Source organism: Callithrix jacchus, chromosome 5, assembly GCF_049354715.1.
Source record: "Callithrix jacchus isolate 240 chromosome 5, calJac240_pri, whole genome shotgun sequence".
NCBI lineage: Eukaryota > Metazoa > Chordata > Mammalia > Primates > Cebidae > Callithrix > Callithrix jacchus.
Window position 1 is genome coordinate 125,286,345 of NC_133506.1, and position 15,734 is coordinate 125,302,078.

General features: G+C 33.2%; 1 protein-coding gene across 9 annotated transcripts in view; it reads right to left on the reverse strand.

Annotated features, from left to right (window-relative positions):
* ABCA5 (ATP binding cassette subfamily A member 5) overlaps positions 1 to 15,734 on the reverse strand; it is a 102,733-nt gene that overhangs the window by 52,483 nt on the left and 34,516 nt on the right. For all 9 annotated transcript variants that reach the window (XR_013535973.1, XM_035301646.3, XM_002748665.7 and 6 more), the window contains 8 exons: positions 14,734 to 14,792; positions 11,452 to 11,562; positions 10,044 to 10,219; positions 9,377 to 9,496; positions 7,671 to 7,809; positions 6,175 to 6,265; positions 5,852 to 5,991; positions 3,961 to 4,080 (listed from right to left, as the gene is read on the reverse strand). Coding sequence is in view for 8 of the 9 variants with exons in the window: in XM_035301646.3 (XP_035157537.3) it covers positions 3,961 to 4,080; positions 5,852 to 5,991; positions 6,175 to 6,265; positions 7,671 to 7,809; positions 9,377 to 9,496; positions 10,044 to 10,219; positions 11,452 to 11,562; positions 14,734 to 14,792 (956 nt within the window). In the remaining variant the exon portion in view is untranslated. The remainder of the gene's footprint in view (positions 1 to 3,960; positions 4,081 to 5,851; positions 5,992 to 6,174; positions 6,266 to 7,670; positions 7,810 to 9,376; positions 9,497 to 10,043; positions 10,220 to 11,451; positions 11,563 to 14,733; positions 14,793 to 15,734) is intronic.

A 15,734-nucleotide genomic window follows, 5' to 3' on the forward strand; every position in this document is an offset into this window, starting at 1 on the left:
TGAAGCAGGAAAATTTAAAGAAGCATAGGTCTGGCAGTTATGTGGAACAAATAGAACTTTTGTATATTCTGGCAGTATCTATTAAAGCTGAACATACGCATATCTTATGACTCAAGAGATTCCCAATAGGTATGAACCCAACAGAGATATAAATAGAGGTTTCTCCAAAACACATGTACAAAAATATTCTTAGTACAGCCCTATCTGGAATACCCATACCCTGGAATGAACCCAAATTTCTCTTGACAGGTAAATGAATGAATAATTGTGACATAGGAATATAACAGAATAGTTTAAACTAATGGAAGTAAACAATCTACTGTACCCATAACAACATAACATAATATTGAGTAAACATATTATTGAGTAAAAGAGTACAAATATAATATTCAGTAAACATAATATTGAGTAAAAGAGGACAAATGCAAAAGAGACACATGGTATAATTCCACTAGTTCAAAAACAAACTGGATGCATGTCCATATTTAAGATCTTATTATCTCTGTATATGTACAATACCCAACTTTTTATGTGAACTTTTCCTCTCTGACTATAACCTAACATCAAGTCCTGACATACACTAGACTTCTTTCTTATCTCCATGTTTCAAAGTCCTCTCCTGGCTTTACATTACTTCTCAATTAAAACTTAGTCTCAGGTTCAGTTTTCAGCCAAATTCTGCTCTTCAGCTTCATCTTTAATCTTCGGAAGTATTAAGAGCCAAACGCCTATTTGAGTATAAATTCCTGGCATTACTGAGGTTGTACATGATCAATGACAGTGTGATCATATTGTTAGCCCAATACTTAAGAGGTATAACAAAAGAGGTATACCTGAATGAATAAGGTAAGTCATTCAGATTTCATTTTAATATTTAATATTCATTATGATCACAGTTAAACATTCCAAATGCATTTGGAATAAAAATGTATTTACGTACTTCATAAAATTCTACCAATTAAACCATAAACATATATTTATTTAATGGCAAGAATAAAATACTACACAAGTGAGGTTTATTTTAAACTCAAAAACAGACATTCAGAATTGTAGATGCAGAAAGACACTGACAGTTAATGAAAATATTAAAGAGAATGTACTAGTTAGATGACTTTAGGAAGAGCATTATAACTTTTGGGCCAATATATATATTTTTAATTTAGATAATAACATTAAAAAAAATAAGACTATATAATATTAATTTTTATATAGTTGTTCAGTATACTAATACTGATGGTATTAAAACAAATTTGGGAGACCTACTTCTTTTTTAGTTACTGAATTCCATTAAGGCCATAACACTTTCAATAAAAAAGTTTTATTTTGGATTCTTCCACAATTTGTGAGGGCGAACTAAAAGTGGAATGCCAACTTCCATCATTTAAAAATTTCAAAAGAAGGAGAAACTACAAAATCACATACATTAATTTTCAGATAAATCTTCTTTGATCCAGACATTATAACAAAAGTAAATTTAAGAACTCAAAAATACATGGCTTCTCCTCACTGCAGTTGAAAGTGAGCATCTGGTATCATAAACGTAGGACTACAGGAGCAACTTTACAGTTAGCAATGTTAACAAATTATTGTTCCCACACAATATAGCCAATCTTTTAAAATTTGACTACCAAACTACGAATAATTAAATTCTATTAATTTATTTTAATTTCCAGATTCAGTTTAGCATAATATAATGCAAACTTACTTCATGATGATATATTCAGCTTGATTCTTGATTTTGGTCTCACAATGATTTTAATCATCAGCCACTCAGCATTCATGCAAAATGTGTATTTGCAGCATCTCAACTCTTTTAACAACTGTGAACTAACATTCTGGTTTCCTTTGCTATCCTCACCTACCACCACAAACATTTTGCTAACCTTTGATCATAAGAAAGTTTCCTCAACTCATGTTCTCACCATAACTACACAGATCAACTTTGCTCCATTGCCTCATGAAATTGATCTGTCAAGATCACCACTCTTACACTCTACCAAATTCCTCACTGTCTTCTACATTACCAAAACTACCTTTTTGGTCCTCATCTTATTCTTCACAGCAATCGACAAATAACTCACCACTTCCTCTTCACTAAAACATAATTTTTCTAGGATTCTGCATTTCCACTCTTTCATGAAAAGTAGAGTAATAATTGCTTATTCATGGTCAGTTTTTTTTTGGCTCCTCCTCCACTGTTTACCCAGAGGGCTTGACCCTCAATTCTTATCTCTACTCCCTACCGAACTAAGAGATTTCATCCAACTCCATAGCACCAACTAACTATGAGTAAATTCTAAATCTGTATCTTCGGCTCTAACATGTTCATTTAGCTCCAGAAGGATCTCAAACAATAAAGTCAAAATTCATGCCTGGGCCAGGCGTGGTGGCTGACACCTGTAACACTAACAGTTTGGGAGGCTGAAGCAGGCAGATCACCTGAGGTCAGGAGTTCAAGACCAACCTGACCAACATGGTGAAACCTATCTCTACTAAAAAATTAGCCAGGCGTGGTGGTGGGCACCTGTAATACCAGTTACTCAGGAGCCTTAGGCAGGGAGAATCCCTTGAACCTGGGAGGCAGAGGTTGCAGTGAGCCGATATTGCACCACTGCACTCTAGCCTGGGTGACAGAGCAAGACTTCATCTCAATAAAAAAAGAAAAAAGAAAAAAAAAATTCATGCCTGCATTGCTTCTTTCCACAAACCTATTCTTCCCCTATTTTCAGGAAATGGCAATCTCATTCCCACTTCTCAAGCCAAGGACTTAGGAATTATTCTTCATTTTACCTTGTCCTGAACCAGTAACAATCTATCAGCAACTCATCACCACTACCACCAATATAGCTCAAATCTGTTCTTTCTATATTCTTTCTCTCTCTCCCTCTCTCCCTCCCTCCCTCTATCCCTCCTTCCTCTCTCTCTCTCTCTCTCTCTCTCTCTTTGAAACATGGTCTCTTTCTGATGCTCAGGCTAGAGTGCAGTGGTGTAACCATGGCTCGCTGCACCATTGATCTCCTAGGCTCAGGTAATCCTCCCACCTCAGTCTCTAGAGTAGCTGGGACTACAGGCACACATCACCACACCTGGCTAATTTTTTGTGTTTTTTGTAAAGATAAGGTTTTGCCATGTTGCCAAGGCTGGTCTAGAACTCCTAGGCTCAAGTGATCTCCCTGCCTTGGCCTCCCAAAGTGCTGGGATTACAGGCATGAGCCACTGCACCTGGCCTCCCTATTTTCACTACCACCTTAGTTCAAGGTTGTATTAATTATAACAGTTTCCTAACTGGTCTTCCTACCTCCACACTTCCTTTATAATCCTCTCATCATTCAACAACCAGAATGTACTTTTTAAAAACTCAAATCAGATCATGTTACCTGTTTGCTTTAAAACTCTCTGATAGCTTCACATTACAATCAGAAAACAAATGAAATTGTTTTCCAGGTGTTCAAAGGCAAAACATGATCTAGCCCTCTGAGTATGCTCCTGACTTGGTTGTGTAATATCTCCACCATAGCGCTAGCCACAGTGGCCTTTTTGTATCCCTCAAAGACATCCAACTCATTCCTCAGTTAATAACTTTGCAGTTGCAGTTCTCTTTATCTAAAATTTCTGCCCTAAATCTTCACCTACTTGATTTTTTTGTTATTCGGCTTCAGGTCAAGTATCATCTCAACAAAGTCCTTCCTGATGATATAATCTAAGTTCACTGCCTTCTAAGACCACCCCATTATTTCCTGCATAACTCCTATCACTATCAATATCTCATTACTTATTTAGTTATTTATTTCTACCCTTTCTTCCCAAAAATAATATAAAGTTTGCATTTATATAATTTATATATAAATTTGCATAATTATAATTTATAATTATATAAATTTATATAATTTGCATAATTTTTGTCTTATTCACCATCTGTCTGGTTCATTGTCTAAAATGTTTTGTTAGTTCTGTTTTTACCTGCTTGGTCAATTTCTGCTTCAACTTCTAGCTTTAAAAATACATCTTCCAAAGTCGTCATGGAAACACCATAAGAAATGATACCCAAATTTGAATGACTGTCTAGGGCAGAAAACAAACCTGAAAGAAAAAAAATGAAAGAATAGTATATCTTTGAGCATATTATCATAAATTATTGTAAAATATCCTTTAAAAATAGGTTACATTCGGATAGCCTATGCAACATATCATGACCCATGTCTACAAAAAATAAAAATAAATTAGCTAGGCATACTGATGCAAGCCTGTAGTCTTAGCTACTCAGGAGGTGAGGTGGGAGGATCACTTAAGCCTAGGAGTTTGAGGCTGTAGTGAGCTGTAACAGTGCCTAAGTAACAGGCTTAACATTCTTATAAGTATTACGGAGCTCAAAGAAATTTTGTTTATGAGAATATACCTATTAGATATTTATCATATTATAAATTAACAAAAATTTTACAGTATTTGAAATTAAAACTGAGAATGTTACTATATTAAACATTAAAATAAATATGTATATTAGAAAATATACAGAAATATGTATACTAGAAAATTTAAATACTTATTCATTCTTTCAAAAATAAAAATAAACCTATTATAGGTTAGCACAATTTAATTTTTAAAAACTACATTTTTTAAAACAAAAATAATGAGAAGAGAATACTGTTTTATATTTCTGCAAATCTCTTTAATGCCTGTCTTAACAGAGGACTGATGGGTTCTCATATTTGTTTCTGCATTCAATCTGTTGTGATAGCACATATTATACAGTCTCTTGAAAACAGTGTCTAATCATGAGAAGCTGAGAGTCCACAAGACAAATAACATTTTGTTAGTATTAGAAAAAGTGTTGACATTGTGAATTCCTTTAAGAGGTCTTAGGGTCCATCACGCAGGAGATCCCAGAAGACACTGTGAAATCCAGAGAAATACCATAACAATTTATCAAAGAAATACAAAAGACAACAAACAAAATATGGTGGTGAAAAACAGGAGTTCTGGAATCGATTTACCTGGGTTTAAAACTCAGCTTCACCACTTTCTACCTGTGTTACCTTGGGCAAGTGCCTTAGTTTCTTCATTTGCAAAATGAAAGCAATAATAGCATTTATCTCATGTATTTAACGAAATATTGGGATAATGAAATAAACTAATAATTGCAAAATGCACAGATCAGCATTTGGTAGAAAATAAGCACTATATAAATGTTACTAAAGGATAGGAGGTAGGTAGGTATAAGTAGACAGAATGATAGGCAGAGCACATTAAGTTGGCAAGTGTACTTCAGTCCACTTAATTTGTGATTTCTTTTTTTTTTAACTTTTCTGATTATGAGATAAATGCTATGAAAATTCTGCACAATATACTTACATCAATAGCATCCTTTTGGCTATCGTGCAATTCCTAAACAGAGGAAGGAGACTGAGTTTGAGTTCCTCATTAAAAAGTTAAAAAATAAGCCTCAATTAAAAGGATTCAAGGATTTGTCATGTAATTCATTATGAAATCATGAAACTAGAAAAGAACCTGAGAATGTATACAAACATACATATATGCCTTACTCTCAGGAGGCCTACAAGCAATTTTTTTTCTTGACAACAAAGTAAACACAATTACTTTTACATTTTTAAACATTTTCTTAAGTATTTAATATATTAGTTACCGTTTCTTACATGGTGTTCGTAACAACAACAAAAAATCACTGTATTTTTTCTAGTTTTCAAAAACAAAATAAAGCAGAAACAGAATATTAACTCTGGCCACCTGGGAGCATGGCAATACTACATGGAGACAGAAACAAAAAGGGTATCAATAAAACCTATTCCCAGTATAAGATCCCAATTCAAACACTAAGAGACAAAGTAAGTAATACCTGAAAATTTGTCCATGTCCTTGAAAGGCAAGCTATACACGAGTTGTTGGTCATTCTGTTGTAATAAAGTAGCTCCAGGTATATGTTGTTTAACCAGTGAAGAAAGAGATTCTGTGGCACAAAATTTGTCTATGTACATGCTAGAGAATACCAAAAATCATAATTAATGATTACACAATAAACAGCCAAAAGTAAATTATAAAGGCTTTAAATTAAATTTAGTGCCATCAAAGATGGTCAAAGCATACAATGGCAAGACTCCAAAATAATAACAGTATATCAAGAGTATAATATAGAATAATGTCAATAAAATTCAATGATACCTCAGGCGGTAGCCAATCCCCCATTTACTTTTGAGGAAAATTGAAGAACCAACACATTTCAGCATTCCTTGTGATATCACAGCTTTCCTATCTGCAGATAAATATTTACATTTCAATTTCTAAGTTATCAACAGCAATAATTGGCATTTATATTTTATAGTTTCTCATATTAAAGCCATCCATATTATGATATCATTAATCATCACAACAATCTTATGAGGATGAAACTAAAAAAAGAACCTGAGAATGTATACAAACATACATATATGCCTTATTCTCAGGAGGCCTACAAGCAATTTCTTTTTTTCTTGACAACAAAGTAAACACAATTACTTTTACATTTTTTAATGTAAAAAATTATCAACTATTTTTCAGCTATGAACACTAAGGCAAAAAGAAAATAGATTCCTTATATATGTTTTATGTGGCTATTAAGTAACAAAGCCAGGAAGTATACTCAAGCAGTCTGACTCTAGCGTCCACTTTCCATATATTATTCCAAATATCTGATTTTTCCTAAAAGCCTTACCAATACAAGCACTTTCACAATTTCTTTTATAACCAAATGGAGAAATAACTCCAAAAATCAACAGAATAAGAAGAACAAATATTAGTTTGTTGGATTTGTAAAAACAAAGATACTACTAAAGACATGAATGACTTGCCCAATTTTATTAGCTTATAATTATAAGCAGAGAGAAGTCGCTCTAGAATTTCAAACTTCTGTATCTTGTCATAGCTATTAAAAGTGATGTGTTGACTTTAACTTTGGTTCTTTATATGTAAGTATATAAAATTGTGCAGAAAAGAGTTAACATAGCAGGTCAAAGGCTTCTATCCTTAGACCTGCTTACAAGGTTGGCCCTGTTAGGTGAGAACTTGGATTTGGGAGGGTTCCTACTATTCTCAAAACAAATAAGGGTGGCTCACTGCCTAAACTGTACAAACAATGTGGTTTATGCTGAATACCTTCTTTACTTCTGGGAATCTGAAACTTTGGTATGTGCTAGGCAGAAGATGCTTATGTGACCAGCACTCAGTAAGAATTTTGAACACGGAGTACATACTAACTTTCCCAAGTAGATATTTCACACATGCTGTTACAATTCAATGATGAATAAATTAAAGCACATCTGTCTGCTCTACTGGGAGAGAACTCTTGGAAGCTTCCATCTGGTTTCCTCTAGACTTTGCCTTATATACCTTTTCCCTTTGCTAATTTTGCTTTGCATCCTTTTGCTGTAATAAATCATAGCCATGAGTATGACTATGTGCTGGGTCCTATGAGTTCTCCTAGGACATCACAAAACCTGGAATGGTCTTGAAGATGCTCAACACAAAAATATATAATTTAAAAAAATTTTAAACTTTTTTTGTGAAGGAAATATACCTCTAGGTAAAAGCTTCTCTATTTATACCTCGGGAATTAGCATCTCTATGTCTATCTTCCTTTTGGCCCATGATCTCAGCCTTCAAAAATAAAGCAAAAATCTCACCTGCAAGAATGTCAGCTTCATCCATGAAATGAGTACTGAACACTGTCACCCGATTGGCTTTTCTGTATTTTAAAAGATTCCAAACAATATGTCGAGAACAGGGGTCCATTCCAGCTGTTGGTTCATCTAGCAGTAGTACCTGTATAAAAAGAAAATCCTCAGAAAAACTAAATATTAAAAATGCATGTGGACACTAAAAAACGGCTCCATTTCAAGTTAGTATTTTCAATCATAAATATAATAGATCAGATTTCTTTTTTCATTCATAGTTGTGCTCACATAAATTTTTTAAATTATAAATTTGTCATGTGAATATTTTCCCTGGTTTAATTCTAAAAGACTGTCTGTAATATATAAGACAAAAGCATAATGACAGATAAATAATCTAAACAACAACATTAAGTATATTGCTATTATCCTTAACAACTGCATTTATAGATGTAACACTTGCTTTTTTGGAGAAGAATATATGGTTTTATATTAGTTCAAGGGAAACAATTTGTTTCAAGACTATTTTTAATTAAAAAAAAAACAACATGGTGATGGGGGCTGAGAGGAAGACTAAGTAACATAGAGCCGGGATCCAGAATCATTCCCCAGCTGCAACAGCAAGGGGGAGTGTGGCAAGATGGTGGGGATCAACAGGAGATCATCCTAGCTGCTGTAATAAATCATAGCAATGAGTATGACTCTGTGCTGAGTCCTGTGAGTTTTCCTAGGACATCACTCAACCTGGGATGGTCATCCTAGCTGCATGCACCTGTTAGTTTTAATGCCTTGTGTAAAGTAGTACATCAGTTGTTTCTCTGTTTCTATGACAGAGAACAGCACAAAACAAATACATACAAAATCAAAGCAGAAGACAGTGACAAACTGAATTATTCCTTTGATTTTGTTACATTTCTTAACCTTTGTTATTAACTATAACAAATATTTTTTTTAAACTACAGAGAACAAGAGAGTAATACTATTAAAGCTACCATTCCAATTCAGCAATGTTATTTTTTGGCCATATTTTCTTCAGATAATTTTTTAAAGAAATGAAACATGGAGGCCAGGCGTGGTGACTCATGCCTGTAATCCCAACACTTTGGAAGGCAAAGGCAGGTGGATTGCTTGAGGCCAGGAGTTCAAGACCAGCCTAGCAATACAGCAAGATCTTATCTCTACAAATTAAAAAAAAAGAAGAAGAAAAAGAAGAAAGAAAGAAAGAAAGAAAGAAAGAAAGAAAGAAAGAAAGAAAGAAAGAAAGAAAGAAAGAAAGAAAGCACAGCAGTCATAACTAAGGTCTATTCTTCCATTCTGCTTCCTAAAAGTAACCAGTTATCATAAAGATGTTGTAACTCAGAAAGAGAAGGGTGGAAGGAGGGTGAGGAATTAAAAAAAAAACCTACATATTGAGTACAATGTAAACTACTCAGGAGTTGGGTACACTAAAATCTCAGAATTAACCACTACATAGTTCATCCATGTAACCAAAATGCTCTAGTACCTCAAAAACTACTAAAAATTGAAAAAAAAATTGTACATCTTTCTGACTTCAGTTTTAAAATCTCATCACTGTGATTACATCCATAATAGCATATAGTATTTTATGTATATACTTAACCTTTACATAGTATTTTATGTATATATCTTTCTACAACCTGCTCTTTAATTTGACATCATTTAAAATAGTCTCATTTATAAAACTAATATTTATTTACCTTTGGGTTTCCAAGAACAGCAATTCCTAATGAGAGCTTTCTCTTTTGACCACCACTTAATTTTTTAGCTTGGTTATCTTTGATAGTCTGCATGTCTAAATCTAGTAAAACCTTCTGCACCTGTAAAAGTAAAACATGACCAATGTTATTTTAAAAATCATATCATTTATGTAATTATCAATATTACTTTTTAAATATTTTGTTTTAATGTGTTAAATATTTAAGTAACATATGTTTTTAAATAATTTTAATTTCAACTTTAAAATGTTTCTTTAGCATGGAACTTTCTTTGACATATATTCATATATAATTATGAAAACAACAGGTAAGATTCTTGAGGGAAAGGTTTTACTTTTGTATCTTCTTGGGTAGAAGAGATCAATGTGATGGCTCTTAGTGCATGTGTGGAAGTAGGAGCGGGTAGAGGAGATGAGAGGAAGAGAAGGGAGGAGTATGGCAGACAAGCATCCTCCAGATGAAACAAACTTTTATGTTTGCTAAAACATTTACTCCAAATTCTGTATAATTCTTTGTAATAGCTTTCTGTTTATTGGCTTGAGACAAGTGTTATATTTAGATTTTCAAGCATATTTTTATTGCACAAGTCATTACAAAAGGTTATTAATTACAGAAAATAAAAGCAAAGATTTCTATATGAATAGCATACTTCTTGGATTATATTGTTGGCTGGTATCCCTTTGATTGAAGCCAAAATTGATAAATTTTCTTCTACTGTCAAAACATCAAAGTGTATATCTAATTGTGGACAAATGCCAATCATTTTTCTTGCTTCAAACATTTCATCTATTTCTGAGACTCTGTGTCCATATATAGATGCAAACCCTAAAAGCAAAATATATATTTAAATGTACATTAATTATTTTAAATGTGTATGTTTTGAAGTATCCTGATAACTTAGTTATTTGGTTATAACAGACAAATAAGCTAAAAAATTAATATAAATTTATAAGACACAATATACCCTCTTTTCCATGTTATTGATGATCTGCATCCACTTATATTTCTATCTCATTTTCCATCACTTATAGGTCATATAACATAGTGGAAAAATCAAGAAACTAAAAGCTTGACACTAAACATATATATCTATTGATACATTGTTTACACTTGTATTCCAGTAACAATTTTGTAGACATTATTCAATAGTGGAGGAATTAAAGAACTATAAATTTTATCCTAGCTAGCTGTGTGGTCATGGCCAAATTACTTAATCTCTTTTAATTCCAGCTTTCCTTTTCTATAAAGTGGACACTAATATATCCCACTAAAGAACTATTAAATCAAAACAATCATACATTATGAAGAATCATGAGAAAAATCATAAATTCTTATATAAATGTAAGATATTATGGCTACCATCAAAAAGTGATACAACTAAAGACAAATAACAAAACCAAACTAATTTTAAAAGTTAAACAATATTTCAAGAGTTGAAATGCAGATTCAATACAATTCAGCCCTTAAGTAAACTAAAATATTTATTGTACTGCCACTCTAATTACTGTCAAAATATGAAGCTACTATATTGAATTCTTGCCTACAGAACAATCACATATCAAAATTATACTTTTGAGGTATGCCTTTAAAGTTCTATTTTAAAAGATAGTATGCACATTTATGATTATTTCCTTTTGAACTACTGCTATATATTTAGATATCTATATTTATTTTCTCAACCCTAGTCTATAGTTCTGATTTAATTTCCAATAAGTTACTCATTTATCCTTCCTTGAAAATGATGAATAAACACACATACATACATAACATACTGATGTATGTTGTATGTGTGTATATGTATATAAATATGTATAAAATTAGATCCTTTTTACTTTATTAAATATGATAGAATAATTTTTATCTTCTATCAAAAACAACCACATGTGTGCAGTCAAGAAAAAAAGAAAACACCTTTACAGATACAGAAGTTGGTCCCAATCATTGACAAAAATTATTCAGCACATTTAAATACACACACACACACACACACACACACACACACAAACACACACATACACGGAAGTTTCTTTTCTTCCTTTAAGACAGAAAACTCTCACCATCAGAAGGTGGGCATAGTCCACAAAGAATATTCATCAGTGTACTCTTTCCTGTTCCACTGTGACCAAGTAAGGCAGTAATCTGACCCTCATATATGTCAAACGACAAATCTAGTTCAGGAAAAAAGAAGACTCAAATGTGATTTTTATGTCTGTTCAGCTATGCATGATAATTCATAATATTTGCACAATCTTCAAGGTGATATACCTATAAATACATTTTTAAAGTTACCAGCATATTTGATAGCTGGTAAAATAGCTTCTTTGTTACAGTCAATGATATAAACACTAAGGAAAGTAAATAAAAATAAGCTTTACTTATTCATACAGTAAGATTTAGGAGTATACAAAATATTTGGGAGTTTTCTGTGTCCCAATTTTTGGGCATTGCCAAGGGAATTAAAACAAACAAAAATTTGTTCCCAAGGATAATTATAGGCATTTAAATAAACTGGCAAAATAAAAAACCAAGCAATTAATACTATAGAAATGGCTTGAAAGGTTAAATTTAAAGAAGCAATATCACTGAATGGATACATAAAGGACTAAAGGAAGACAGGAGACAGGGATCTGAAATGATGAAGCAGAAATGGCTTAGTAAAAAAATTAGGCTGGCCAGGCACAGTGGCTCACACCTGTAATCCCAACACTTTGGGAGGCTGAGGCTGGAGGATCACTTGAGCCCAGGAGTTTGAGACTAGGGTGGGCAACATGGTGAAACCCTGTCTCTAAAAAAATACAAAAATTAGCTAGGCGTGGTGGCACCTGCAGTCTCAGCTACTCGGGAGGCTGAGGTGAGAGAATCACCTGATCCTGGGAAGTCAGGGCAGTGATGAGCCAAGATTGTGCCACTATACTCCAGCCTGGGGGACAGAGCAAGACCCTGTCTCAAAAACAAACAAACAAACAACAACAACAAAAACTAGGCTAAGAAGGCTAAAATATAAAACAAGAAGGAAAAAGTCTCAGATCCTAAGGCCAGTAATCTAAGTTAAAAGATGAAAGGGAACTCAATAACCAAATGTTAAGTGTTCTGCCCCATTAATGTGGTATTTCTCTCTATTTATTTCAGTCTTCTTTAATTTGTCTCAGTAATATTTTGTACTTTTCAGGATATGTCTTTTACATCTTTTGTCTTATTTACCTGTAAGGGTATTTTTAGTGCTAAATGCTATTTTTAATTTTAATTTCCAATTATGTGTTGGTAACATATAGAAATACAATTGATTTTTCCATTATTTATGATGTATCCTATCATCTTGCAAAACTCACTGTTCAGTTCCATTATTTTCTTTGTTGATCTAAAAGATTTTAAAAATAGTTTATTGTGTCAACTGCACATAAATAATTTAACTGCATCTTTTCCAATCTGGATGCCTTTTATTTCATTCTCTTGCTTCTTTGTATAAGAAACAATTAGTTGTAATTGTTATTACAATTAGTATAATTAATTAGTTATTACAATAACTTTACATTGGAAGCCACATATAATTTCCAATGTTAAATAAAAAGACTTGAAAAGCACTGTAACCATAAAAGAAAAGATTCATAAATTGGACTTCATTCAAATTAAGAACTTGTGTTCATCAAAAGACTATTATTAAAATTAAAAGGCAAGCCTCAGACTGAAATAAATATTTAAATACCTGTATCTAACAAACCAAAATGTGAAAAGAACTTGCATAGGTATTTCATAAAGGAAAACCTCCAAATGCCAATAATCATATAGAAAGGTGACTAACAACATTAGGCAAATGCAAACTAAAGCCCTATTAATATACCACTATACTTACTTTCTTCTTAATTAATTTGTCTCCTAGAAAACATTTGGAAAAGCCTGGAGACATTTTTGGTTGTTACAACTAGGAGAGGGGGTTTGCTCAGGCACATGGTGGGCAGAGGCTAGGAATGTTTAGCAGTGTGTCAGTCAGTCTCCAGAACCAAGAGACTACACACAATGGAACAAGTATGAGTGTGGGGCTGGGGGATTAGGAAAGGTTTATTTTAAGGAATTGCTTCAATAAATTGTGGGGTCTGGTAAGTTCGAAAATCTGTAGGGCAGGTTGAAAACTTAGGCAAGAGTTAAAGTTGCAGTCTTGAGTCCAAAACTCATAGGCTGACAGGCTGGAAACTCATGCAAGAATGTGTTACATTCTTGAGGCAGAACTCCTTCTCTCTTTGGTGATCAAAGCCAGGGATGCTGCTGGTGAAGGTTAATTTTATAGTTGCCCCTCGCTAGGCTACAGTGCACAGTTATTTGGTAAAATACTGATGTAGATGTTGCTGTAGATGTCATTAACTTTTATAATCATCTGACTTAAACTGGATTACTCTTGATAATAATGGTAAACATTATGCAATCGAAGGCCTTAAGAGAAAAAACTGAGGTTTCTTGGAAGAGTCCCACCTCAAGAATGTAACCAATTCCTACATGAGTTTGCAGCCTGTCAGCCTCTCTACAGATTTTGAACTCAAGACTGAAACTTCAACTCTTGCCTGAGTTTCCAATCTGCCTTTTAGATTTCTGCACTTACCAGGCCCACGATCTCATGAAGTAATTACTTAAAACAAACTTCCCCTAATCCCAATGCTAAACATCCTACAATAAAGAACAGTTCTCTACAGCAAAGAATTATCAGGACAAAAATGTCAGTAGTGCTGAGGCTGAAAAACCCTATGATAGGCCGAATGAATTTTTTAAAAGGTAACTAACATGTATTGTATATACATGCAAAATAATAAAATGAAATAATGTCATAGGCTTATTCAAATAATTAAGTATTTTTCATCTTAATAGTATTATTTTTTAGTTTTACAAATTTCATGTTGTTAGTTTTATTTTGAATATTAATCACATAATGGAAGTTATCTCAAAAAGCAAGACAGAGGCCAGGTGCGGTGGCTCATACCTGTAATCCCAGCACTTTAAGAGGCCAATCACCCGAGGTCAGGAGTTTGAGACCAGCCTGGCCAACATGGTGAAACCCCAACTCTACAAAAATATAAAAATTAGCTGGGCATGATAGTGGGTGCCTGTAATCTCAGCTACTCGGGAGACTGGGGTGGGAGAATCGCTTGAACATGGGAGGCAAAGGTTACAGTGAGCTGAGATCATGCCACTTCACTCCAGCTGGGCAACAAGAGCCAGACTCCAACTCAGGGGGAAAAAAAAAAGGAAGACAGAAAATTTGGTAGAGAAGTTTAAATTTCCCACGAGCTATACAAATTATTTTTCTATTTGTACTTTAATACTATGGCCTGAATACTAGGAAAGCTACTTACTTCTCAAAGCCTCCACATTTTCACCTTTCTTTCTGTATGTCTTCTGAATACCACTAATTCTGAAAAATAGAGTTTTATATTTTAAGTATTTAAAGCAATTTATATGTGTGTTTACATGTATAATATTTTTATCAAAGCTATCACATTTTATAAGAATAAAATAATAATAAAGTACTTTCCTACTAAAACAATGAACCAAAGAAAGCTGATAATAACTATACAATTGATGCTTGAAAACACAGATTAGGAGTGCCAACTCCTCCTGCTACACAGTTGAAAATCCACATATAACTTTTTACTCCTCCAAAACTAATCTACTACCAGCCTACTGCTGATATGAAGCCTTGAAGATAACATAAACAGTCGGTTAACATATATTTTGCAGGTTTTAAATGTTAAATACTATATTCTTATAAAGTACATTAGAGGAAAGAAAATGTTAGGAACATTATAAGGAAAATATATATGTTTACAGTACTATACTATATTTATCGATGCCAACAGTTTACATCATCTATTTATAAGATGAACAAAATACACAGTCTATTCAAAATGGCAGGCATCTGTACTCTCAAACCTCAATCTATGATACATATCAAGCAGTTCAGCTTTCTCTTATTTTGTCATGACCTTTCTCTGTTTCTTGAGTGCACTTCCAGCATCACTAGTGGCAATTCCTATGTATCCCATGATGCTATTCAAGGCTTGAAGTATTGCACAAAACACGATTAAAAAAAATAAGCAAGAGCCCTGAGACATTACTTTTTATCATGATATGCAATTTACTGGAGAGATGAACTGCTCACAAGGTAATAATTTGAGTCATCTCAAGGCATTTGAAGTATATACTTGGAACACTTAAGCTCACCATGACAGGAAAAGAAGGTGCTACAAAATTACTACAGTGTACAGTAATACTGTAGTTAACTTTATGCAGTTATGATTTAATATTGCATCTTCACATTTGTTTACATTTCTCTTAACCATGCATTGGCATAATA